The sequence below is a fragment of the Schistocerca serialis genome, chromosome 1 (genome assembly GCF_023864345.2).
Source record: "Schistocerca serialis cubense isolate TAMUIC-IGC-003099 chromosome 1, iqSchSeri2.2, whole genome shotgun sequence".
Classification (NCBI taxonomy): domain Eukaryota; kingdom Metazoa; phylum Arthropoda; class Insecta; order Orthoptera; family Acrididae; genus Schistocerca; species Schistocerca serialis.
The window spans coordinates 366,556,393-366,583,736 of NC_064638.1; the positions used below are offsets into that span (position 1 = coordinate 366,556,393).

Below are 27,344 nucleotides of genomic sequence, written 5' to 3' on the forward strand. Positions count from 1 at the left end.
TTCTGACATTTCGGCCAAGCTGGCTAGCATCAGAAAAATCGTCAAATGTCTGCCGAAGTAACCGAGACAGAAGCCAACAAGCAATTTGTCCACAAGTGGCCATGAAAGCCTCTACAATTTTAAGCTATTATTTCCTCAAATTTCTTCAGCCAGTTTAAGTGTCCAATTTAACTAGTGAATAAATGCCACAAGGTTGAATAAAGTTAAGTCTGAAAATAAATTACATGCCTCATAAAGGGAGCAGTTGTTTTTATCTACTACGTCTGCACTGCTGTCATCATACTGAATGAAATTCCTGTTTCACCAGTGCTGAAAATATTTTAGACCAGAATCTGTGTGGGTTACTATCAAGTTTTACATACCCAATGTTTGCATTCAGTTTGTATAATAGCAGTACATTCTTAAATGATGTATTAGTTTCCTGTGAAGGAATTCACAATATAGAAGTAAACTTGAAAATTTTACACCATGGACAACAGTAAAATTAAATAAATTACACACAAAATTAAATACAACATAATTTATTTGTGGAAACCTTTTGGACATTTGTAGGGTTTACATTTACTACATTAAGCACTACAGTTTAAAAATGATTCCAAAGGACTAGAAAAGTCAGTAAATACAACAATAATATTTAGACAAACAAGTACAAGGAGATGCTGGCAAGTTCTATATCATATCTCATGACAAATTTTACTCAGAAATGTGTTCTTCCCCAAACATTTATAATACTAAAAACCCAATTCTTGCTCAAATTTTAATAGCAAGACTAATTCCAACACAATGAACAAAATTTTGGGTAGACTACTCCCAAGGAATTTCTATAATACACAAAGATACTTTTCTCAAAAACAGAACACAATGTGAACAGTTATATAAATGAGATTCCCAATACCAATGTTTCTTAACTACTATTCTATACTAACTGAACTACTGTACATATTACTGTTTGGCTAAAGAATAAATAAAAAAACAAATATCCTGAACCATCACACTCAGTACCTTAAAATTACAATCAGCTAATATTTTAATAACACCCCACTTATATGGTATGTACTACAGTATAACGAAAGTAAGAAATGTTGTACTTTGTAAATTAAAGCACAACTTAAACAATTCAGAAGGTGAGGTGGGAGAGAAATTAACAATTTCTATTAAGATTTAAAAAATACTTCAGGTGCTTCTAAGATGCAGGTTTGGGAATCAGATGCAACGTGTAGAGCTCACCAAGGATTTCTCAAGTGTCAAATTCTCAGTGCAGCTGATCAGTAGCGTTGAGACTGCACTCGCAGCACGACATTAACATGTCACTATAAGCCAAGAGCAATGTCAACCTAACTCAGTATAATCTGGGTTTATTACCATTGCCCATTTCCAGTTTTGGCACTTTGATTTACTGATTTTGCTGTATGAGCTTCACGACTGGGTATAACATGTTGGATAATATTGGTAAATTTTACAATTTCAATCCACCCCCTACTGACTTGACTTTTATCCATGCTGGCTTTGACAGTCATTGCATTCAGATCTCCTCAAAAGTCAGTGAGTATAAAAGGAGTTTTGATACCATTTAAATTCAGTAATTTCAACTCTGCAATAGCTATAAAAAAAACGAATTTGTGACATTGGCAACACTTCATAAAGGGTTTAGACAACTGTTGAAATATTTGCACTAAACAGCTTTCGAATATAAACAAACAACAGGTATGAATTTTTAAACTTTAACAATGTATTGAGTAATGTGGCCTCTGTACAGAGGCTCATTTCTCTAGTGATGCCAATCAGGGCTCAGGCAAACTATTGAGATATGTATTTTTAGAAGAGAGGTTTAAGAGAGTGATACAATATTAGAAACCATGGTAACCATTTTGCATGGATTCTTACCTAATATTCAAACATTCAGAAGCCAGAATAATAACACAGAATAAATATATATTTCTCATTGATGTAGGTAGACCAATTGAAAGGATGATAAATTTTACTCTTGTCACATTGCATTCAGCTTTCATTTCATATTGACTTCAAAAAGGTATTGTTCTTCAGTATTGACTCAGTTTTGTCGGTATTAGTTTTAATAGTATGAAGAATTTGTGCATCTGAAGCAAACTTTTGAAACCACATTTATCAAACTGCAATTAGTCTCACTGCTAGATTATATTCTGTGTATTTAATTCACTACGACACCTATGAAATTCCTGCCAAATGTCAAGGTTTTCTCCACTAAAATTGTTGTTCATGAAACTTGTAGCACCTACAGCCTTAACTCTCTTGCAGGATCTAATCAAGGAAATACACATGCACTGGCATCACGACATATAAACTGCCTTACACACGACATTATCATGATATAGTCAGATACGCATTATGACATTATCGTGATAAAAATCAGACTACACAGATTGTTTCTTATTTAAGTACTTGACAGCATCCCCTCTTAACAGTTCATCATTACAGGAATCATGTCATTATTGTTTAATCAGAGAGATAAAATCTAAGTAATTCTCAGGCAGAATCTGGATTTTAAAACACAATGTTAGTAGTATTAATTACCTGAAACTAAATGACAAGAATGACATTTTGAAATTACAAAATTTTATTACTGTATTTGATCTCTGTGAAACAAATTCACACTGATCTCAACATATTACAATATACACAATCACAGCCATAGCAATATTAATCCATATTATTAAAAACTCATATTACTAGATTTTATTAATGTGTCCTATCAATCAAATTTACATTCTCAGTAGCCACTAAGCTGCTTATTCATAGGATCTTTTCATAAATTAAAGTGAACATTTTAAATGCTCCGTGGAACAACTTTTAAAGCTTAACAATTTCATAGTTTGTAGATTTCACTGCAAGGAATGTTGGTAACTCTTCTGGGTCATTCATTGTCTAATTTTCTTAAAGGCTGGTTGGTTCACGTCTGAAGCTTAGCAAGAAATACGACACATTCTCATATACAACGAAGGTGATCATTGTTGCTGGTGTTACACGAGTCAAGTTAACACTCAACCCTTTGTAAAAACCCCGTACACCCTCATACCTGAAATGGAACCCAGAAAAGATAACTATCAATGTTAAAATATAACAGTATTATCTATTCTGCAGAATAACCCAGAAGACTAACATCATAATGGCCAAATGCATAGATTTCATCACTATGACACAAAATTTTTTTAAATTGTATTTACATTAGCTCAAGTATTATCTCGAAATAATTTAAACACATGCAAAAATTAAAGGATGAACACTCACTAAATCCTACCTGTTGTTACTTATGCCATCCTCTCGATGGCTACAGTATGTTAAAATATCAGATGATAGATTCAGTATTCATCTAACACATACCACATCATGCCGCACTTGAGCAGCATATGACAAGCTTAGTTTTTTTGGTTCTTCCGATCCCCTATAAAGCGCATGCGCCCACACACACACACACACACACACACACACACACACACACACACACACACAAAGCTGGATTGGAGGCATCCTCTTGGTTGCTGCTAAGATACTGTGTGAATTTCCTTAACACTGGGGGTTCTGCTGTACTTATTTCACATACTTACCAGACACACAGTACAGCTACAGTGTATTTTTTTACTGGACCCAGCACTGTTTTTTTCAAATGTGACCATAAAATGTAGTCTTTCTACTGTCTCCAAATATTTGCCATTGTTTTATTTTGATTAAGTAAAACCAGTATTTTAACTGAATATTAGGTATTTATGAGGGCCATGAAGTTGTGTATGAAAGTAATAAAAACAATTCACTCTCCTTGACAGCCTTTTTCAGGCAACACATTACACCATTAAGATGAAAAGGACCAAACCACAGAGTACTTCATGCACTTAACTTTAGAATGCTGCATTTGATTATCAACTGACTAAGCCAGCAACAATGTTGGAAACTAAAATCTTTTGTCCCCTCTTACTTCTAAAACTTTCAATATTTTCCATTATAGTGATGTTTATGTCCTTTCACTATGTTTCAGTCATTGTAAAGATGGCAGTGGAGTTCTTTCTGTGTAATTTATTTCTTTTCCAGTCTTTTTACAAACAGTTATGTTTATTCTTCTTTGGTCTGAAATTTTAATCTACCTTCGAAATTTAATGCTTGTTGAAACTATAAAATACACGATTTATTATTGATGAACTACAGTTACTTTCAACACTATCTTTCAGGATGACATTTACCAATTTTCCCTTCTTCCATACTTTTACTCTGTGTTTCCCTCTTCTTTTTGTCTGCAAAGGTAAGGTTTTACACCCAGAAGAGATTCATTTCTTTCTAAACCACGACAGTTAGCAACTAGTACCACAGGCAAGTAAATGTTAACGACATGGTATTATTACATTTTTCATTACATTTTGATCGAGTGAATTAATCTACTAGAAACTGCATTTCATGGGAAAACTGTGGTAAATCATATTCGTGTGTGTCGAGAACTGTGTATTGTGTACCATCTGAAGTTTCATTATTGGTAACAGTACCGTGAACTAACTAAGCAGTGGGGACTGGTAAAGCAAGAGCAGAATGTACAGTAGGGAAGGCTCAATATAGCACACCACAAAACATACTTCATGATGTTTATGGCACAATTTACAGTTTACTAATAATGCTGAATTACAGTATTGTCAAATAGTACGTGCGCTAGCTGTAGAGTGCAAAAAGTGCATTTGTAAGTGAGGGTTAATGTCAGCGATGTTCTGGAATGCTATGTACTTACAAACCCCCCCCCCCCCCCCCTCTCTCAACAATTACCAATTTTCTCCATGTACAAATTCCAGAGACTTAACAGCACAAATCCAGAGAGTTATCTATGAATTTTAAATATAATCACATTATAAACCAATACACTCAAAGCCGGCACTTAATAGTTATGGATATTCTAACTAACACAACTTAATTTTCTTTTTTTAACTATCCAATCACGATCATGAAGTTTAAGTGGGTAAGACAAGTTTATATTAATGCACATCGTTCCCACAAGATTGTTTATATAGTTTTGCAATTTTCAAAATTTACTATACCAACAATGTCGTTATAAAAGTGAACAACTATTACACCATATATGAGTACCCCAAACACTAGCTGTTCCTTTCTTGGTTCACATTTTCAAACCATCCACACTGCTGTTCACTGTTCTGTATGTGTTTCCATTTGTAAAAAAAATTAGAAGATGAACATTGAAGAACTAGCACCTGAGCTATAATTATTTAGAAATAAATATAAATGCAGAAGATTTTCAATTTCATTTGTTTCATGAAAATGCAAACCTTTGATTAAAAATGCCAACTGTGTCACTATTATTCTTGCCTTCTTTCATGGGTACACTATGACCACTGGCACTGATATAATCAAAGCACACTTTCTGAAAGAACAATATGTCAATATGGAAAAACTTTGTTCTGGCCACATCATACACCACATTGTGTGTATCATCAGACAAGACCGCACTATAAAGTCTTGTTACTGGTAATTGCTAGTGAAGTAAATAGTTGCCTGCCTATCATTCTACAGTTAATGGTTTCAAACCCAGATGAGGTCAGCAACTTTATTAAAAAAATATTATGGAAGTAAGATCCTCATTCATTTTCTGATAACCCATGTTCATCATGGTTGAGTACTTCACTCAACAAAATGACAAATGTAAAATGTGTTCATGTTAATAACACACACCATGATTTGTTGTATGGCTGTTTCCTTATGCGTGAAGTCTTTCAAAAACAAGGAAAATAAACAGTACCCTATGCCACAACGAAGCACTGACCATATCAAGGAATGGAGTGCAGCTGCACCATTAGAAATGAAATTACTACACAAATAAAAACAAACCACAAATTATACTTGGTATTAAATAGCTTGTCAGAGCTGCTGCATTATCTGGAAGTAATGCTCTTAAGCAGCTTATATGTGAACTATAGAAAGAAAGGTGCAGCTCATACAATATGTGGAGTGGAATGATCAACTTAATTTTTGTTCCCCAAAGACTATATTTTTTTAGACTACTTAAGTCGTCATCTTCATGATCACTGCCACCACATACATACATTTCTGAAGCAGCATTTTACACAGTTTTCACCCAAATATCAATTTCTCTAGTATAACCTGTACCTTCACTCCACTTGTGAGACGTAAAAATTCTATTTTTGCAAAAAATTTTAGAACACACCAACACCAAAGACAAGATACTGGAAAAATCTTTTCATTTAGAAAAGAGCATTTATTTTCCATCATCAGCACAGTTAGTTTATCTACTGCCGGTATGTTCTCTTATTGTTGTAATGAAAGTACTAGCTGCTTTACATAACATACAGCATATTATGGACTTTTCAGAAATAAATATCATATAAAAATGACAATTGTGATATTCTAGGCATCAGTAAGCACTATTTATTACAATGAGGATATTATTCCCTGCATTGTCAAACACAAGAAATAAAAAAATAAAATTTTATTACGGAGAACTTTAACAGCAAATATTCAGATATTACATGTATATCACAATTAACAGGAATCAAAGTATGTTCTCCAAAACAATATTTCTAAAGAAATAAAATGAGATACTTCTATTTTAAGTACATAGTATTTTAGAACCAAAAAGTATTGCTTTTGAATGTTATATGTACAGATCCAGCTTGTTAAATTAACAAATCAAACTTACAATTCATGGACACATCACTAAACAATATTCTGCACATGAGATTCTCCAAATAAAACAAAAATATTCGCCTTTACTCAATCCACGAGAGATTTTACTAGGAAATGTGCAGCTCAGTGAGGAATAGAAGCTACTCCCCCTCTCCTAACACACACACACACACACACACACACACACACACACACACACACACAAACAACTTTTTTAGAAATGCACTGAGAGATCCATTTAAAATAACTGATGAAATTACTTCAAACTATATACAAACCTTGAACCTGCAAGGTTTTTATTTACAAACAAAATAATTTTTTTCCAGATTCATAAATATTAACAAAGAAGTGGTATTTGACAACTAAGCAGCAAAAGAAATTAATACCAAGCTAGGAATGGTTCAATACTATATAGTTACAACACGATGTGAAGGCAGAACTCATTATAAACATGCATTAAATAATTTTATTTGCTTTAGTTTTATAAATATGCAACATCCCCATACCTCCAAGTAACATTCACAGAAAACATATGCAGCTCTGTAGAGAAATTTGTGTTATGTGACTTATCACAATGTCACTATGAAGACATAGTCTGATGAATTATTACCTACTGAAATTTCAGTCCCACTGCTAATGAAAACAGATCAGGGATTTACTTGCTCATAGTTCATGTACACTGTTATTAGATTACAATAAATTAATACATAATGCTAAAAATGAGAAAAATTAAGTATATAATTACAGATGTGCTTCCTGTACAAAGGAACTCAAGTCACAACAAAATTTAAAAAGTGCAAGTTTCTGATGCTATAAACACAATTTGCATGACTATATAATGGGCCAGTTTATCTGTTGGCAGACTCAAGGGTTCCACCCTGTGACAAATAATCATAACTGAACTACACATTCTGATCATAATGCAAAACTTTACTTCATTATTATGAAACAATATAAAGTCATTTCTGAATTATGAAACCCGTACATTAGAGCGTATGTTGTTCCAATTAAATACCTTAATGCAGTTATTACGAGCACAATGCAAGTGTAACAAAAATTCCTTCCTTTCGTGTGTTACCAGTAAGCATCCATATCAATTCAAACATCAGGAGAGATTTGACATCTGAAAAACCCAGACTCAAAAGAAAATGCTCAATACTTGTCCTGGGAACAAATGTTCCACCTCTTTTTAGGGTGATAAAAATAAGGACAAGGCAAATGGAAGCAGGCAGGCATGGGGGTTACTTATGAAGTCTTCCAGAATCCAGATGTCATGATTTGCATAAACATTGATTGGACTGTGTGCATTTTATTGATCAATATCAACAACATCTTATGCACAGTTTTCATCTTCCATGAGAAACATCAAAATTACACACATTTGTGTGTATTCATTTGAAGTTTTTCAGTAATGATAATTACATAAAATTTTGCTCCCTATACCTCTAACAATAACAGAAATAGTTAAAACTGAGGTTCTACAGTGATGATCAGATCAATAACCAATTGATATTCAATTTTACTTTTGACAGTATACATCTTTAAGGGTAACACACTGACTTTGTTCAATAGTCTCAAATTTTAAATTCTACAAATGATTTTCATGTTTTGTATTTATCACATTTAGCTTTAATCCCACTGTATGAAACATTTGCAGCAAGCTCCCAATTATCCAGTTTGCTGATTACCAATACATAGCTAGGGATTTTTGGAGTGGAAAGAAAGGCTTGTTTCATTAGAACAAATATTTTGATGATGTGACTTTTGTTATGCACCTCAAGGCACAGAAATGCCTTTCTTTACCTGGTAGAAGAACACACAGGGCAAAGTTCATTTTACTACACCATTATCTGATTCTCCTTGAAATGAGAGCCACTGCCAGAAAAAAGTTCATGAAAAACAGAAATGAAAAACTGTGCAATTATTTCCCAGAAGTGAACAGAAAGCAATTGGTACAAAATACACTGTTTTAAGTGTAATTTTGCAAAAAAAAAAAAAATCCTTCAGTTTCCAGTGAACATCATTTAAATAAAACAGTGGGCTTTTAAATAAATATGTCATGTTTTGCAAATATAATAAATAGCAGCTCCCAGCAAAATAATATATTTTGGATTATCCAATTTTTTGTTTATCTGTGCAGTGTTGCATTCTTGCTAACCAGGGTAATTGAGGGCGTGCTATAGTTTTCAGTTGACGAAAAGTTCGAAACTGCACTGTAAATAATGTTAATTTTATTACTCCGATTCCTAGCACTATAGGAATGATGTGGATGACCAGATTTTGTAATTAAGAACTTCTATTGCAAATGAAGACAAACAATTAACTGTACATAACAAAAACCTTAGTCTTACCAAGAATATAGCAGAGGAAGGAATTTTATGCAACATACCTATGAAAAATTGTACACATGAAAAATATCCAATGTATTATTACAACAATACAGAATACAAACTTCTCATTTTTATTGTACTTTTAACAGTCTCTTAACAGATTGTTCAACACAAAAACTAAGAAAAAGAACATAATAATATTATCATGCAACAAAATAAGCTTGCAACCCTATTACAATTAAGTAGGGTGACTTGACTTACTTTATTTAAACATATTTTGAAATTTTTTCCCCGTTTTCTTTTTATATAGAGAGATATTTCTTTTTATTTCAATGTATCAGCAAAGCCAAAAAAAACAAAAACAAAGTCGCAGCAGTGATATCAAGATCACCGACATCTACCTGCAGAAGTACTTTCAGCTCTTAAAATTTACTTTAACTCAAATTTTAATGTGCACAAATTTACAAGGTAACTACAGCATCAAAGTGTCATGCAATGAATAAAGTTATAATTTAATTAATGCGGTAGTTAACATGAGAAGCTGGTGTTGATTCAAAAGGTGATTACAAACATAATCAATGCATCAGTTTAAAGTATACATTTCTCAATATTCTCAATATCTAAGGCAACAGTACGATCACAATTTTTCCTTCTCACATCTGCAATGTACCTTGTGTGTTATATAATTACTTGTAATCAAGATTCACTTAGAAGAGTCTTATCATACACCATCTTAGTTGCTGGAAAAATGATTACTTTACAATAATGAAGATGTACCAAAAATCTTGTGTTATTGACGGTTACTGGCAGCAAATGCAACAGATTACTTATAGTGGCACAGTTTTGTATCGACAAACTGACAAGAATTACAAAATTTGCGACAAATTACATCCCTGATGGATCCACATATACATACTACTACATAATACACCGCCACTTAATACACTGACTGTTGTAATAATCTCACACTGTACTCTGTTGATGTGAGAAATTAAGTAGTTTTTATAGTATGTGGGATATCATAAAAAGTAGAATACTAACAAAATGATAATCTACAATATTTTAATTATTCCATCCTGGACTTTTTATTGTTTGAAAACACAATCAGTCCTAATTGTGTTTGAAGATATTTTCACCCATCTGTTCATATATGCCCAATTTAGATCAATGCAATTCTACTGTTGTAGGTAACAATAATGAAGCACCTGTACAAGTTCAGTTTATGCTTATTCAGAAACCCTAGACAGTAGAAACATATATTGGTAATAGTGTAACAGAAAATTGTTGAGTCTAAGCTGACTGAACTCTTAGTACAATCGGCCACTCAGGATAGCTGGGCAGCAGCCTTCCTACGTATTGTCAGAATGGTCTTAAATGCATAGGGAACTAGTGTCTTGCTTTCATTTAACAGTAATAAGAAAAGTCCACACACACACACACACACACACACACACACACACACACACACACACACACACACACACACACACACCTTCTGCCTAACACAATAGGTCTTTGATGGTAGTGTTCCATGGAACTAGTGGCAATTACTTCTAAGATGGAGGAATTTGACTATCACCTTTACATATCTGTATAAGAAGAAATACCTGAAGAATAAAACAAGTACAGTTCATTAAACAAAGCTACTGTATTTTGCAAAGTATGGAAAATACGAGGAGCAGTATAAAATCATTTTTGCATCCATCTTCTGTTAGTTCCACAGTTAATGCTGCTCCACAACTTTTTATTTGACAAAGTATATTTAAATGTACACACTACTACAGAGTGGAAAAATTCATTATGGTGTGACAGGAATAGTTGTCTTTTACTTAACAGAAGACATACAGGAAAGGGTATCATCAGAAAATACAAACATGAAACTAGTTCACAGACATTTTGCATCAAGCAACAATTGAAGCTTTGTTTTTATGTTACACATGTCACATACAAATAAAACCAGTATAAAAATATGATGGGATTACACAATGTTGATACTGGAAGTATCTGTTTACTTCACCACTTCTGTCACAGCCTACTTGCCCGAACAACCACACAAACCGCTGTCCCCTAAGGTGTAGTTTGTAAGAAACTTAACAAAATAGCAAAATATGTGTTGCATCAGTAAAAGTGATAACTACTTATTTCCCTTTTTTTTACAAAACAACAATATCTTGATATACAGGCAGGCATTCACTTCATAATGTACAGTCAAGTGATTAACTTCCTGTTCTTAGTTAAATATTTTATAATCACTCAGGGCTTCATTAGCAATTTGAATAATCAATATTCCATACAGCACAAGGTAAGATCACTGACATGTGTAGTAGCTCATGTGTGTTATCCAAGAAAAAAAAGGAAGAAATGAATAATTAACAATTCCTCTTCTTGTAGCTAATGTTCTCAGGAGTGCTTCAGTCAGCAAATCTGCACTCTGACAAAGTAAAAGTCTAATTGACTTTTCTTACTGAAGCCGAGTTATTACTTAAGGTTAAGAAATCTTTAATAATTTAACTGACCCAAAAGAACACATTTTCAAAATTATCAAATCACTTCATTCATAAAAGTAAAAATTTCCCCATTTTGGCTAGCTACCGTATCACTATCACTGCTCTATTATTCAAGCAGCTTCTGTCATGCTCACAAAGCTAACTGGATGCCACATCAGTTTTTTATTAGAACAATTTGTGGTGCTCACGGAGAATTTCACCTGGGACCTATAAATCAGTGGACAAGAACTAATCACTTCACCACAGAGAGTTGTTTATTTCAATAACATTACTATATTTATATTTTTAATGTTCTGACAATCTGCAGAACAGCCCTTATTAGGTCTCAATTGGCTTTTCTCCGGACAGGTTTAAGCTTGCAAAAAATGCACCACATATACAGTTCGAATAAAGACATCAACATCACATTAATGGTGATATTAAAGATGTCCAAACTTACTGCTGCAAAAGAGTAGGATCATTTATAATGTACACAGAAATGGGCAGAATACTTACTCCAAGTCATGTGTAACTGTCGTATCTACTTTATAATCAGCAAATAAATCGTTCTTGTAAGTTTTGGGTGTGCATCTGGATCCAGTCAACATTCTGCCATGAAATTTTTGTCCAGACACGTCAGGCCTTCTTCACATGATCAGACAACTACTGAATAGCCCATGTGCATCCAACAGCAAGTACATCGAATCTCACGCATGCGGAACATGTTGGTGTCTTGCGCGGCATGCACCAGGTGACGACCTGTGCAGGACAGCTGAGTTTTAAATTATACCCCTTCTGGTGAAAGCTAGAGATGATCTGATCAGTGATTATCGAATGAACCTATCAATTCTGCTGTGACTGGATAATTTTAAAGTATAGGACTCCAATTTTTATTCAGTTGAAAGATACTGTTGTGGTTTAAAAGGTTATCGGCAAGACTTATTTCCATCAATTCTTTGATAACTGAATCCCAAAAATTGGAAACTGGAGCTAAAATTATTGTTCTATTATATTCCACTGGGTGCCGCATGAAAATGCAATGTTCTGTTACTGATTTTAATGGTTGCTGAAGTCAGGTGTATCTTTCGTGTTCTGTACAACACTCCGACAGTTCGTCTCACCTGTTCTATTGAGGACACCATTAGACCTCTCTCTCTGTGGGTTCTGCAAATGAACTTCGACAAGAATCTTGCCGAATGCTGTTGAAATGTGTGCCACAACTGAGTATCATCTCACCAGTTCAAAGAGCTGCTCCCTCCAGCCTCCAAGAAGATACTAGCATAGCCATACTGCCTGCAGATAGCGGTAATGCCGCAGTTCTTTTGACAAGGGAGGCCTACAACAAGATGTATGGTCAGCAACATGATTCTGCATACCACAAAATCTGAAGTGACCCAATGAGCCATATATCAAGAAAAACTGCTACTCTTCTGAACGATAGTTTTCTACCTAAGCAAGTTATCAGGACGCTGAGACCACACAATGCAGTACCAGCAAGGCCATATGGTCTTCCCAAGATTCACAACAATGATGTGCCATACAATTAGAAGTAAGTAATATTGGTGCCCTCGGCCAACTCTACTGCAAAACATCTGGCCCCTCTACTGAAGCTGTATGTGGGTAAGTGTTGTCACCCCATATGTAATTTACAGATTCTGTCAATCACCTTAAGACAATTAAGCTTAGCAGCTTGGATTTACTATTTAACTTTGAACTGGTCTCACTTTTTATCAAAGCCTTTAATGGACTCATTACATCTTACTGGTAACTTATCCAGTGCTAGTCTGACAGCCCTGTTTGAACACACACACTCCTCAATCTACTTCTTATTTAATAAATTCTTTGAACAAACAGATGGCATCATCATGTGGAGCACTTTATCCTCTGTGACGGCTAATCTTTTTATGGAAGACTTCAAGGAGTAAGCACTTTAGTCTACTTTTTTTTAAGCCCACAGTTTTCTGGTGTTATGTACATGATACTTTCGTTGTATGGCCTTATGACGGACAAGAACTAGAGAAATTCTTTAGTCACTTAAACTCATTACATAAGAACATCAATGTTGCAATGGAGATTGAGAAAGATGGGACTTTACACTGTAAGAATGATGGGTCACTGGACCATTCCGAGAACAGAAAACACACACACACACACACACACACACACACACACACACACACACAGATCTAAAACTCCAGGCATCTAGCTATCAACATCCCATAAAAACTGCCAGTGTTCTTAGTACCATAACAGTCGGGCAAACATAATATCAGATGACGAAAACCAGCATGCAAAACTGCAACACTTTGAGACAGTTTTTAAAAGAGAATGGCTACATTTCACTCTAAATAAGGAAGTCCATGCATATCTATAGTAACAAGAAGCAATACACTGGAGACTGCATTCCTTCCATTTGCCAGAAATTTGTCTTCTAAAATAGGCAGCTTGCTTAGGAAAAATAAAATCAAGATTATCTTCCATCCACTAGTGAAAAGCTTGGCCATGGTTGGATCAGTTTAAGATGACTTAAAACTGGAAAAAGTAAGCATTTACAAAATTCTCTGCGAGTGTGGCACTGTACATATAGGCTAGACAACACGAACTGTCCAGGAACACAAGACATACCATCATCGGCAACTTAAAATCAGCAGTAGCAGAATACTGTTTCCATGGGATACGCAATGGAATACAATAAAACAAAAATTTTAGCTACAGTTTTCAGTTTTTGGGATTTAGTAATCACAGAATTAGTAGCAAAACACCTTGTCAATAATCTTATAAATCATGACAATGGCTTTCAACTGATAAAAATTGGAATCTAATTATTAAAATTATCCAGTCACAGTAGAATCAATGGAGTAATTCAATACTCAATGATTAGATCATCTCTCACTTCCACCACTGAGGGCAGCATACACACAACTCTGCTTCCTGCACATGTCGTCGTGCGACGCATGCGCCAGAAGATGCCAGCACATTTCGCACGAGAGATTCAGCTTAAATACCATGAATACACCATGGCTCTTCAGTAGTTGTCTACTCACTTGAAGATGGCCAGATGGGATTTTGGGCTAAAATATTCTGGCAGAAAGTAGATGGGATTCGTCTGCACATCTCAAAATTATTAGAATAAATACCAGGAAATTTTCAAAAGTTACATCAAACAAATTGATAAATTCAACACTCTCATCAAGTTCAAGTAAGAAATCTAACAACAGATCAAACTTGTTAGTTTTATGCTTTCAAATACTAAATTCTTAGAAGCCATTGAGAAGATACTTTTGAAGATGGATCTGTATTAATAGCATTTCAAGACAGTGTAATAGCACGGCTTTGCTTTGGTTGCCCTTTTCATTCATTCATTCATTCAAGTAACATTTTTTCCTTTAACAATAATACTGGAGATCATCTGTCACCAGAAAAAGCACTTCTAATATTTTGATTCACTCTTAAGTTCCATTCATTTGTATCGTGTTATTTTTTATTTCACTTCTGATACTTATGGCCACCCCACTGTGTGTTCACATTCACCTTTAAAAAGATTCTAAATTGAAAAATATCTATTACTGTGGGTCCGTTTTGCATTATGGAATAGCTAATGAAATGCATTGAAACATGAACAGAGCAAAGCAGAATATCCTATACTTTCTCCTTCTTCCGAATTAACTTACAATTAAGAAGCAGTAGGTACACACTACAATAGGTATACAATACAGTACAATGGTAATTTATTTTCCAACTGCCACAAATAGCAAGTACTTTTTACCATCAGAGATACCAGAAAGCTCTCCCCTTACAAACAGAATTATTCTGAGCCTTGAACAGCAAATTTACATTTTGTCATCTATGGAGGGTGTTAAGACAACTTTAACTCTTTATGCAATGTAAGTTAAGGGAGACTACAACTTAATATATTTCTTGTGGCTCTGAACAACAGTCCAATGATATCTAACAACATGAAATCAGTGGTATATCTCAACAAGCAGAAGGAAAACTTTAGTTTACAATCACAAAATAACTTGAGGAACGTGCCATATTTTTGTAATTACTGGCTTAAATTTACACATTAAACATGTAACACAATTTCAGTACCATATGCTGTGTGCCAGTTTCAAAATTTTAACTAGGTGCACATTGTCTGATTATTCTCAAAAACTATGCAACTTGGCAATAATTTTCAGTCTTGCTCCCTCGTCTGTAACTTTTCAATGCAATTTTTAAACAGCAGTTACCACTTTTATTACAAAGGCAGAAATACACAATTGATGTTAGTGTGTCATGGAAAGCTTTGTGTATTGCCCCAGAAGTGGTTATGTCCATCTCTTATTGTAACTGTACGTTAAGAAGAATAAAAGTGGAAAAATATTTCTCAGTTATATTTCATAAAACTTCTAAAGTGGTGAACAGTGCACAATACAACAGGGCATCTCCTATGAAAGTACACACTGCAAAACATATTTATATTGTCAAATACCACTTCAACACAACTTAGGTTTAGACTCCTCTAAATACTTTCTGCAAGACAGAAATGGTCAAGTTTCTGTGGTATTGCAAAAATTTCAATGAATGCATAAATCACATACAATATGAAGTATAAAGGAACATGTTTACCACAGCAGTCCATCATACATCAGATTCATACTTCATAAAGTTAACAGAACAATGGACAAAACAAAAATGTCTTTACAATAAAGTCTTTTAATCATTCAGCTATTTTCAGTAAATTTCTCATAAATTACAAATACCAAACATATATTAGGTGTCACATGTAAGAGATAAGGAATAAGCCCTTTATAAAACCCTCTAGCCCCTTCATACCTCCAAGTGCGGAGGATACAATCCCATGAGCCCTTGTAGTCGTGATGCTGATCCTGCAGCCTTGCACGAATTACTTGGTATGGATATGTTGCAGCAGCTGCTACCAACTTTGAAACTGCAGCAAATGTTAAATATTCACCAGTTCCCTGAAAATGGAGTTTGTAATATAACATCAGATGTAATAAAAGAGAGATTCACTCTGCTACTAAATCTTTACATTTTTAAATATTTTAGGTGAAGATCTGATGCTCTGCAAAAATAACATCACTGAGAAAGGATGCTGTAGGGAAAAAAACTTTCGGCTGACAAAATATTTCTTCCATAAAATCCACAGTGATGCGTATATGCTTGCACGAAGTTCCAAAAACGTAGAAGAAAATGAACACAATCCTGTGTCTTTGCTGTAACAGTCCTCAGGAACAGCGAAAATAAAATAACTGATACATACACACCACCGAATGCATTGGTCTAGTCCTCCATACTTTTTCTAACACAAAGCTCTAGTTAAAATCTTAATTTTCTTTTACCCTTTCCCAAATACTGAAGTGAGGTGTGTTCAAATGACAGTCAGAATGACTCCACCGGAAGAGCACCACCTGTAACATGCAATTTTCAGGTTTGAATACTGCTGAAGGCCAACGTGTTACCACCCTTCGTACTGGCACCACTGCCATCACTACCACAACATTTTGCACAGCATAGATATGAGCCATAACAATTCAACTCACCTGCACTTCAGTGCAGGACAGCTGCCAGGCAGCAACAATCACACATCACAAGACAGCACTGCCACAGGGCCTGTGCATTCCACCAATAATTTGCACCATCTGGAGACACCGAGCAACCAAACTTCATACAACCCTGGAGTGAAGCAGACTATTTCGCTACTGTATTTGCTCCTAGTAACGTTTAGAACTGTGTGTAGAATTACAACACAAGTGGCGACAAGGCTGATTAGACTTTCTACAAGTGTTTCTTGCAGATTTGATGACATCTAGCACTCCTTGGAGATAGCGCTTCCAAGTTTACTGCACCAGCAGTTGGAAAACCAATGGTGTTTGGAATTGCTACAACAGGAACACACAGCTGTGCTGGACAAGGAGTTGACTGGATTCGTGGCAAAGCCACAGTAACTACTGGCCTATCTGCTTCCTTCCCCTGCCTATGATGAAACTGCAGAGGACTGGGAGGCATAAGAGGCACTTATGGCAACACCTCAGCATCTAGAAAGTAATTGGTAGCACTACCATTAAGGCCCTTTTTCTCTGTTGGATTCCATCCCCATGCATTACTTGTTAGAAAGTTGACCCCCTTCAGGAACCCTTTCTCTCTCTCTAAAATACTCTTCTCAGGTTTGCTGCCAGATCATATGTGCAAATCCCACAATATTTCATCACTACGACTGTTTGATATCTTCAGGTGGTGGTAGCTGCTGCTGTCACTGCTGCAAGACAATTGATAATCGCAGGGCTGGGTCCAAATTTATCAGCCCAGGAGCAGGCAATACACACAGGAAGGTATTCGCAGTTTGGGGAAAGCACCACTCATAGTACCCCCTGCCAGGAGCTGCAGAAAGGCCTTCTGCATGTGCACTGGGCAACGACTATGCTGTTGGACACTCCTGCAGTTAAAGGTACACTTACATGTCAGTAACGTGCCGTGTCGGGTCATTTTGGTTTTAATTTAATGGCAGCCAAGTGTTGGATTCCATGCAGCACTTAATTAAATCCCTGTTAAAACTGTCTGCCATACAGAAATATATGCCCTGCTCAAACACAATCCCAGGAAGATGCCACTGAAAATGAAACTTTGGTCTTCTCATAAAATATGCAATGCCCTGTGTCCAGACAATGCTCTGTTACCAGTTGCCCCAGATGTGTGTGGCAATGGTGTTCAGCACAATGTTTCTGCACTGTTCAGCATGCCTCCAATATAAGAGTTCCCACATTGGCATGGGATCTTATATATGCCACATTTCCTAATGTGAAGATAGTCTTTGAACATACAACAAATTATTAAATTTTCCAGGTCACCAAAAAAACATGTGATGTCATGTCTCTTCAGAACCCTTTCCTCTCGTTTGACAAAATGTGTCACTTATTGTCCCCCGCATATGCATGTTATTTCTTTGAGGGTGGAGTTCGATCAGTGCACGAACAATGTCATCAATCTTACTGCGCTTTGCCTGCAGAAGTGCAGGGTCTCAGTCTGAACTGCTGCTTTGCTACCTCTCAACATAAGGAGTCTTAACACATACTCTGGTCCAGGATGAAGTTAGGTCAGCCCCTGCTGAGGATGGTCAACAGGTGCTACCGTTGGAAAATTCCTACTAAGATGAGACATTTTCTGTATCACAAATGGAAGTTTCTCAAGTGGTTGGATTCCTTGGTGGATGTGGCCACTTTCAACTTTAACAACAGCAGGCACTCTTATTTGGGTGCTACTCCAAGATGAAAATCACAGCAATATGGTCCACTTGTACCACAAACACATCCACAGTGAGCTGTTTCCCGTAAGCACTTAAATCATGTCCTGCTTGTTTAGTCCAACATGACTGGCCAGACTGCCCCCAATGCCAGGAAAAAAACATTGCAGCAATGTCAATTTATTGTCTGCTCGTGACACACCCTGAGCCCTCAACCAATGGGCATTAATGTCTCAGTCCTATGTGTTACAACCTTGCAGTGGTTTCTAACAAGTTGTTCATCAATGTGTGCATCAATGGGAAGCTGTTCTAGTCAAGCTGATATGGGTGCTGCAGCAGCTTATGAATTCTCATATGTATCTGTTCTGTGCTCCACCATTGCCTCTACCTGTATGTAGTCTTGTTACCTACAGACAACAGATACCTGTTCCCTAATAACTAACAGCTGACATGGCATATATGGCAGTGGTCCTTCCACAGAAAATGTGTTTGGCCTTAATGCTTTCACAGCATTTAGATTCACATTTACTAATGTGGTTAACCTGATTTCCGACCATGTGCCGCACTAGGAACGCTATGAACTTTGCAAGAAGAGTTCAGACTTTTTTTGCAGGAGCTAGGCAGGGCTAAGAGCTTTACCACATACTCTGACAGAGAACACCTCTTCTCTGGGTGTGGCCAGTGTCACTGTCACTTTGTGATCCAGTTACCGTATTTACTCGAATCTAAACTGCACTTTTTTCCGGTTTTTGTAATCCAAAAAACCACCTGTGGCTTAGAATCGGGTGCAAAGTAAGCAAAAGTTCTGAAAAATGTTGGTAGGTGCCACCACAACTAACTTCTGCCGTCTAATATATGTAGCGCTACAAAGGAATGTTCTGCTGGCACAATGATAAATACTGGTGCCAAAACCTCTGCATCAGTAAATAAATTTTTAAAAAAAGGTGGAAGACGAGCTTTTTTCTCCGCCCCCAAGTTTCGACCACTACATTGTCATACATTATCCAACGAAGTAAATACAAATTCCGTATTTTTCATCTTCGAATGTAGCAGCATTTCAATGTACTACGAAAATCCAACTGGAAAGACTGTTTGGGATGTTTGTCAATATGGTCAACTCTACGTTCTGAATTTTTTCCTACCTATGTGAGAAGAGATGGTTGCTAATAGGAACTTTTTGAATTGTGAATCACACGCAGTATTCTCTTCACCATAAGAATAATACGAATATAAACATTTTGCCATGTATTCTTTCATATTTTCTGCTATCTCATTTAAATCCTGCCTGCCTAATAAACTACGAAACTAGAGTGAGACAATAGCAAACACGGAAGAATATACATATCATGTCATGTTTATATCCGTATTATTCTTATGCCTAATAGCGATACAGTCAGAAATGAAGCACGGCAACTGACTAGATTTTTAAATCTAAGATCACTAATTTCTGTGCAGAATGTAATGTACTAAAGAGGCGTCTGCAAGGATTTTCAAACGAGAAAAATTTTCGCTAAACTCTCGTTCAGAACATCTTCTATCATGCACAGTCTATTATTTAGTTCCTGTTGATCATTATCAAAGAAAGCAGCAGTGTAAGTAATAACAAATAGCAGTCTCTTGCCATTGTTTAGCTAATGAGACAATTTCTCTATTTTTTATTGTAAGCAGCGGTAGTGCGCACAAAAGCAAGCCACGCCGCAAGCGGCGACAGGCAGTAAACATTCATTATCAGAATGTGACAAACAATGCATGACACAGTACAATAATGCATTTTCAGCTTAGAGTGACGTAAACACCTACAACAAAAAGAACGGCACTTATCAGATCAAAGAAAAATAAGCAATCAATTCAAACCAGAAGAAGCACGTGAAAAAGGACTGGTACCCATATAAATACGGACGGAGCGCCTGACACATCGCAATGGCTACCTGGTAAAGCTTAACTGCTAAGCTTACAACTCAAACCAAACTACTGTAGCTGTATCGTCATTCAGTCGACCTAAATTTTGTCTCGTATCACAATGGACCAACTTTGTTTCGATTTAGAGGTGCGGCCTAAACTTTTCTCTCCCCTTGAATTTCGAGTCTCAAATTTCAGGTGCAGCTTAGATTCAGGAAATTCTTTTTTCCTTGATTTCGAGTCTCATTTTTCATATGCGGCTTAGATTCGAGTAAATATGGTAACCTTCCTATTGTGAATGAGTCTAACTGACCCAGTTTAAAAAATTAACACAAAACTGTGATTAATATTTATACTCTAGCAGGGTCTTAGGTAATCCTTTGATATGTAATACTTTATTTTGTCCTCAAATTTAATTTCAAAATCTAAAATAATTTGGAGACAATTTTGACACACATTTATTGTGAATAGGTGGTTTAGACCCAGTCAGAAATTGTCACTTTAATTCTAACAAAGTTTTAGTTGAAAAAAATGTGATTGTCGTATGGTCTACAATGCTTCTGAGGCATTTCATATTGTAAGAATAGGCGAAGTATAAAAACTACATCATTAGTCTGATTTTGTGTGTCAAAATGGCTGTACAATTTTTAAGTGATGATCAATTAGAAAAGCTTTTGAATTAGTTAGATAATGAAATGCTAGATGGTCCTGCCAATGATCCTGATTTTCAAGATTATCTTGGTGGTTCAAGCAGTGGTGATAATTTATTTGGTTGGAAGTGAGGAGAGTGATATGACTGAAGGAGATTGAGCTGGAGCACCACTGTCTTAAGAAACTAATGTTGTTGGGAGATGTATACACGTTGCATAACGGTACAGAGTGATCTACAAATACTCCAGCAAGTCGAGAGCCAGGTGAGCATAATAAATATATTTTACTTTATCATCATCATCATCATCATCATCATCATCATCATCATCATCATCATCTTTCCTTTCTCAGATCTTAGGTCTGGTTAAAAATGGAAAGTGACGCAGACCTTGATCAAGCGTGACTTCCTTTTAATTGTACGGTATATGTTACATTGCATTTAGGAACTTTCGGGTAATTGAACATGTACCAATAATTACAGATTTCTGTAGTTGTATATTTAAGTTTGGATGTAGCTGTATTGCGTTGATGTACTGGTGGATATTGCGTGGTATGACTCCTGTAGTTGATAGTATAATTGGTATAATGTCAACTTTATCCTGATGCCACATGTCCTTGACTTCCTCAGCCAGTTGGATGTATTTTTCAATTTTTTCTCCTGTTTTCTTCTGTATATTTGTTGTATTGGGTATGGATATTTCGATTAGTTGTGTTGATTTCTTCTTTTTATTGGCGAGTATGATGTCAGGTTTGTTATGTGGTGGTGTTTTATCTGTTATAATGGTTCTGTTCCAGTATAATTTGTATTCATCATTCTCCAGTACATTTTGTGGTGCATACTTGTATGTGGGAACGTGTTGTTTTATAAGTTTATGTTGTAAGGCAAGCTGTTGATGTATTATTTTTGCTACATTGTCATGTCTTCTGGGGTATTCTGTATTTGCTAGTATTGTACATCCGCTTGTTATGTGATCTACTGTTTCTATTTGTTGTTTGCAAAGTCTGCATTTATCTGTTGTGGTATTGGGATCTTTAATAATATGCTTGCTGTAATATCTGGTGTTTATTGTTTGATCCTGTATTGCAATCATGAATCCTTCCGCCTCACTGTATATACTGCCTTTTGTTAGCCATGTGTTGGATGCGTCTTTATCGATGTGTGGCTGTGTTAGATGATACGGGTGCTTGCCATGTAGTGTTTTCTTGTTCCAGTTTACTTTCTTCGTATCTGTTGATGTTATGTGACCTAAAGGGTTGTAGAAGTGGTTATGAAATTGCAGAGGTGTAGCTGATGTATTTATATGAGTGATTGCTTTGTGTATTTTGCTAGTTTCTGCTCGTTCTAGAAAGAATTTTCTTAAATTGTCTAACTGTCCATAATATAGGTTTTTTATGTCGATAAATCCCCTTCCTCCCTCCTTTCTGCTTAATGTGAATCTTTCTGTTGCTGAATGTATGTGATATATTCTATATTTGTGGCATTGTGATCGTGTAAGTGTATTGAGTGCTTCTAGGTCTATGTTACTCCATTTCACTATTCCAAATGAGTAGGTCAATATTGGTATAGCGTAAGTATTTATAGCTTTTGTCTTGTTTCTTGCTGTCAATTCTGTTTTCAGTATTTTTGTTAGTCTTTGTCTATATTTTTCTTTTAGTCCCAGGTTCGAAGCTCGATCCAGTTGTAGGTGATTGTTTTGGCGAGCAACGCAGTGCTGGGACGGGCTTTCTCAGTGTTATCCCTTTACCTCATGGTGCGGATTGTCTAGAAAGGCCGAATTCTCTATTATCCATCACCCCTTGGAGCTTGTATGCAGTATATCTTAAATTTTTGTGTATTGTTGTGTTTAGGTTTTATTGTACTACTTTGTATTTTATTGTCTTGTATTTAACTATAGTTTGCTTTATTTTTTTTTATTTTACATTTATATTTTAGGGCTGTAAACATTCTCCATCCTGCTCCAGGACCTATACAGTTTGCTCTTCACCAGATTGACTAAACAAAAGTATCGTCATTTACACTGTTCATAATGTTGATAGTGCTTTTGAATGAAACCAACAGAGAAATGACATGGGTATCAGAAGTCAAAGATGCAACTTTCACTCCTATTACAAGTCAGGAACTGAAGGCTTATTTGGGACTTCTTATATTAGCTAGTGTGTACTCATCTGCTGAAGAATCTCTTTAAGAGCTATGGGACAACGTGCTCGGTCAGCCAGTTTTTCATGCAACATTGTCACTTCAGCGATTCCAAGCAATCGCAGATTTCTCAGATTTGACTAAAGAGATCAACCAGCTAAGCAACATCATGATACACTGGCTGCTATCAGGACTCCCTTTGAAATGTTTCTGGGACTGTTTAACATGTTTTTCCTTACAAAGATGTCACAGTGGATAAGGAGTTAGTTCCAAAGGAAGGTGTCCCTTCCGGGAGAATATACCTTCAAAACGCAGAGGGAAATATGGAAAAAATTACAGTTGTTATCTGGCGAAAAAACATCACACGTTTGTGCAGGAAAAGCGTATACAGAAAAGCCACAAAATGGATCATGAGAAACAAATCAAAGCAGAAATGTTTTGAGGCTTGTTGAAAGGACTGAGAAAAGGCCAAAAGTTATCACCAATTATGTCTTTATGGACTACACCCTGGCCAAAGAACTTCAAGAAGAATCAAACATTAGCAGGAACTCTCAGAAGGAACAAAGCTGAGATTCTGAAGGAAAAACAGCCAAACAATAGCAGACCAATACTTTCAATCACCTTTGGGTTCCAGAGGGATGTAACAGTTTCATACTTGTTAAGAAAAAAAAAATACCATTATAACAAAACGAAAGGGGGAGTTGACAACAGGTAAACTCGCCACCACTTCTTCCTGCAAAAGGTGTACCAAATGATGGCCTGTGTTCTGTAACATGCTAGGTATTGCAGCAATAAAGTCTGTGTGTTGTATGTACACATCAATCCAGAGAACAATCAAAATAAACTGCACATAAGGCAGCAATTTCTAAGGTAACTTTGATATGAGCTAAAGAAAACTTCGAAATGAGGTAACAAAATCAATACAAGAGGAATGAATGACCAAAAATCTCTCTCACAAGATCAAAGTTATATTGCAGGAACAAGTTCAGGACCAAAAGAACAAAAGAGGGGAGGAAGAGTGTGGATCAATGAAACACCAAAAGGGAAACTAACTGTAATAGATGTCAATAATTCCTCTGCCAAGTGCACACAATCATTTACTGCAAGAATTTTTCAAGTTAATTCAATGGGCATATAGTTCAATATAGTTCCTCAAAGACAAATTTTGCGAATTAATTTCAGTTTTATAATAGTATTTGCAATAAACATTAAAATTTAAGCTCTGAACTGTTTTTCTACACAAAAAAAGTATTTTAAAGTACCACATAAGAATATTTTTCAACTAAAATTTTATGCTGATAAGTTCCAATGCCTGTTTTTCCACATAAAAAAAAATCTACAAAACATATTTGGAAGTACTGCCTAATAATAATTTTTATTAGCAGGTGTAACTGACCCATTCACAATGTGTATGTTTCTTGAAAAACAATAGGAAGGTTAAGGAAGAATGTGACAGATTCACAGCTTTGGAGGTGACTCAACATGTTTTGTCCACGCAATGGGCTACACCACTCATCATTATAAAGAAACCATTCAGCAAACTGTCTATGTAGCAATTTGAAGGTGATGACTAATGCACAGGCTGTGACAAATACCACCTCGCATCCAGAGGAATTGGTGATTAAACTGGCATACAGGGTGTATACGTGAACAAGGAAAAAAAATTCCCCGGATTTTTCCCGGTTAAAACTACACTTTCTCCCGGATGAAAACACACTTTTTCCGTGTTAAGTGACAGTATATTTTCCCTCGGAACTGTACAACTTATCACCCCTTTGAATGGTTATGCTTTTATACACGGGCATAGAATTTCCCGGCACTTTAGAAAACTAAAGTCACGGAAGAAAACTCCTTTTGGAAAGATTTTTGACGTGCAGCAACATGTACACTGCATATTTTCACATTATGAAAGTATAAATTCGAATTCCACCAAACACCGCATGTTACTTAGGGAACCACTGTAATCGAGATTGCGATGCTCTTTTGTAAGCCAGTCATAGCTCATGTCATGTGATCCTGCCAGACGATGACAGAGGGTATTCAGACCACAGGACATGTGATGCAGTCAGCTAATAGCAACATCACTTATGTAGCGCGGATACACAAACAGGAAAAGTTGACGTTTTAAATTAATATACATAGTGTTGCTACAAGAAACGCAAAGCTTTCATATATAATATTGGTCTCTAAGGTTAATAAGCTGCAAGAGAAGCTAAGCTTTCACATATAATGTTGATATTCTTTGCGCATGTTACACTTTAGGATATATCACACAAATGTGCCAGTAAAATTTTTAGCATAGTCCAGTGACTTGTCCTCAAACTTTTCCACAAATAAATTAGATACCACAGAGGAGAGAAAGCTTTCCATAGCACTACATCAATTTGCTCATAACGACATGAATGTCTGATCTTCTAGGCTCAAAATACTTCTAAATGGCTCGTCATCAAAAGCTCTGTGATTAACGAAATTCATCGTACATTCTCGCAGATAGTTCAATTTGTGTAAAAGGAAATTTACTTTTAAACTAACGGTTTTCAAACCGCCATCCGCAATATTTTCCCGCGACCTGTTAGAAATAGGTTCGTTTCATTAGTCGTCAGAAAGCGCCAGATAACAGGCGCCACCGCACTTTGGCTGCTGCTATGACACAGGAAGCCCGTATGTTTGTACGTGTAAAACATTAAAAGACCTTACATTATGTCACAAAAGAAAAAAAGACATCAGAGGATACTCCAAGAGCATCGGAATTTTGTGAACCATACTAAAATGGCACATTTAAAGTGCATACTTAAAGAGCACATTCATATGTCCAGATTCGCAATGAAGTAGGCCCCGACCTGATATTAAGCTTTTCGGTGTGGGTTTTGGGATGTAAATTTTCTTGGAGTACCAGTACTGTATTAACTCATTTTTGATTCTTTCTTATGGCTTAATGTCATATGTGCTAGAAGATGAAAATGTGCACTTGAAATGCAGTGAGCAGTTGAAATTAGCCAATAGTGTGGAACTAAACACTTTATTTCAAACACATGGACTGCCTCAGCGTAAAAGATTGATAAAAACCAAATTTCTGTAGTAAACTGACAAAAATAACTTCATTGTTAATACCGCGCATATGTGAATATGGCAGCTTGGGTGCGGCAGTAAAATTTTTCCTGGTTTCATCTAGCTGCTTGCTGCGACTGCCACATTTATGTAGCCAGAAGCAGGAGAAGGTACCACTGATAAGCCACTCAACTGCGCATGCGCATGAGCCCACTCCTAACTGCTAAAACAAATCTCATGTAAACAGTTGTGACGTCACACTCATCAGAGGCAATTTGTTGTTATGAAGTATTGCGTAGTCTTCCTAAAGCCTTTGACACATTTTGCTGTTGGCAAACGCTTGTATGAACACTGTGTTTTGTTGTTGTATTTGGCACATTTCCTTTGCAATTTATGTTTTATTTTCCTTTTTTTCTTGTTCATGTTTTATTGTTGCACTATTATTCTGCAGAAGCAGGATACAGTAATATCCTTTGTTAGAGTATCGATTCTTAGTAGTCAAAATACAAAATTTTAACTGTAAACTAAAACAACAAACAATTCCTGGAATTCTAAAAAATTCCCAGGTTTTTCCCGGATCTCTTGGTTGTTCCGGGTCGTATACACCGTGCATGAGCACAAGATTTATTGGAGACGTATCTGCAGCTCCCATTTGATGACGACTCTCAGAAGTTACTTGTCATCAACAAACCTTATGATCTCTAAACATATGAACAGTTGGTTTTAGTGGTAGCAAGTACTCTGCCACTTTTTAACGTTTCTCGGAGCAACTCGCACAACATATTCCCTGTTGTATGAACTACATGACAATGTGTTCACAGGCCACTACACAAGGAGCACCCGCAGAACCTTCCGCTTCTGTTTCGAACTTACAGGGTGTGGGT

General features: G+C 36.0%; 1 protein-coding gene across 1 annotated transcript in view; it reads right to left on the bottom strand.

The window, feature by feature from the left end:
- Window positions 1-505: 505 nt before the first annotated feature.
- LOC126470460 (mitochondrial folate transporter/carrier) overlaps window positions 506-27,344 on the bottom strand; it is a 57,873-nt gene continuing 31,034 nt past the window's right edge. The window contains exons 5-6 of the mRNA XM_050098321.1: window positions 16,301-16,446; window positions 506-3,052 (exon numbers count right to left, since the gene is read on the bottom strand). Coding sequence (XP_049954278.1) covers window positions 2,911-3,052; window positions 16,301-16,446 — 288 coding nt within the window. The 3' untranslated portion in view covers window positions 506-2,910. The remainder of the gene's footprint in view (window positions 3,053-16,300; window positions 16,447-27,344) is intronic.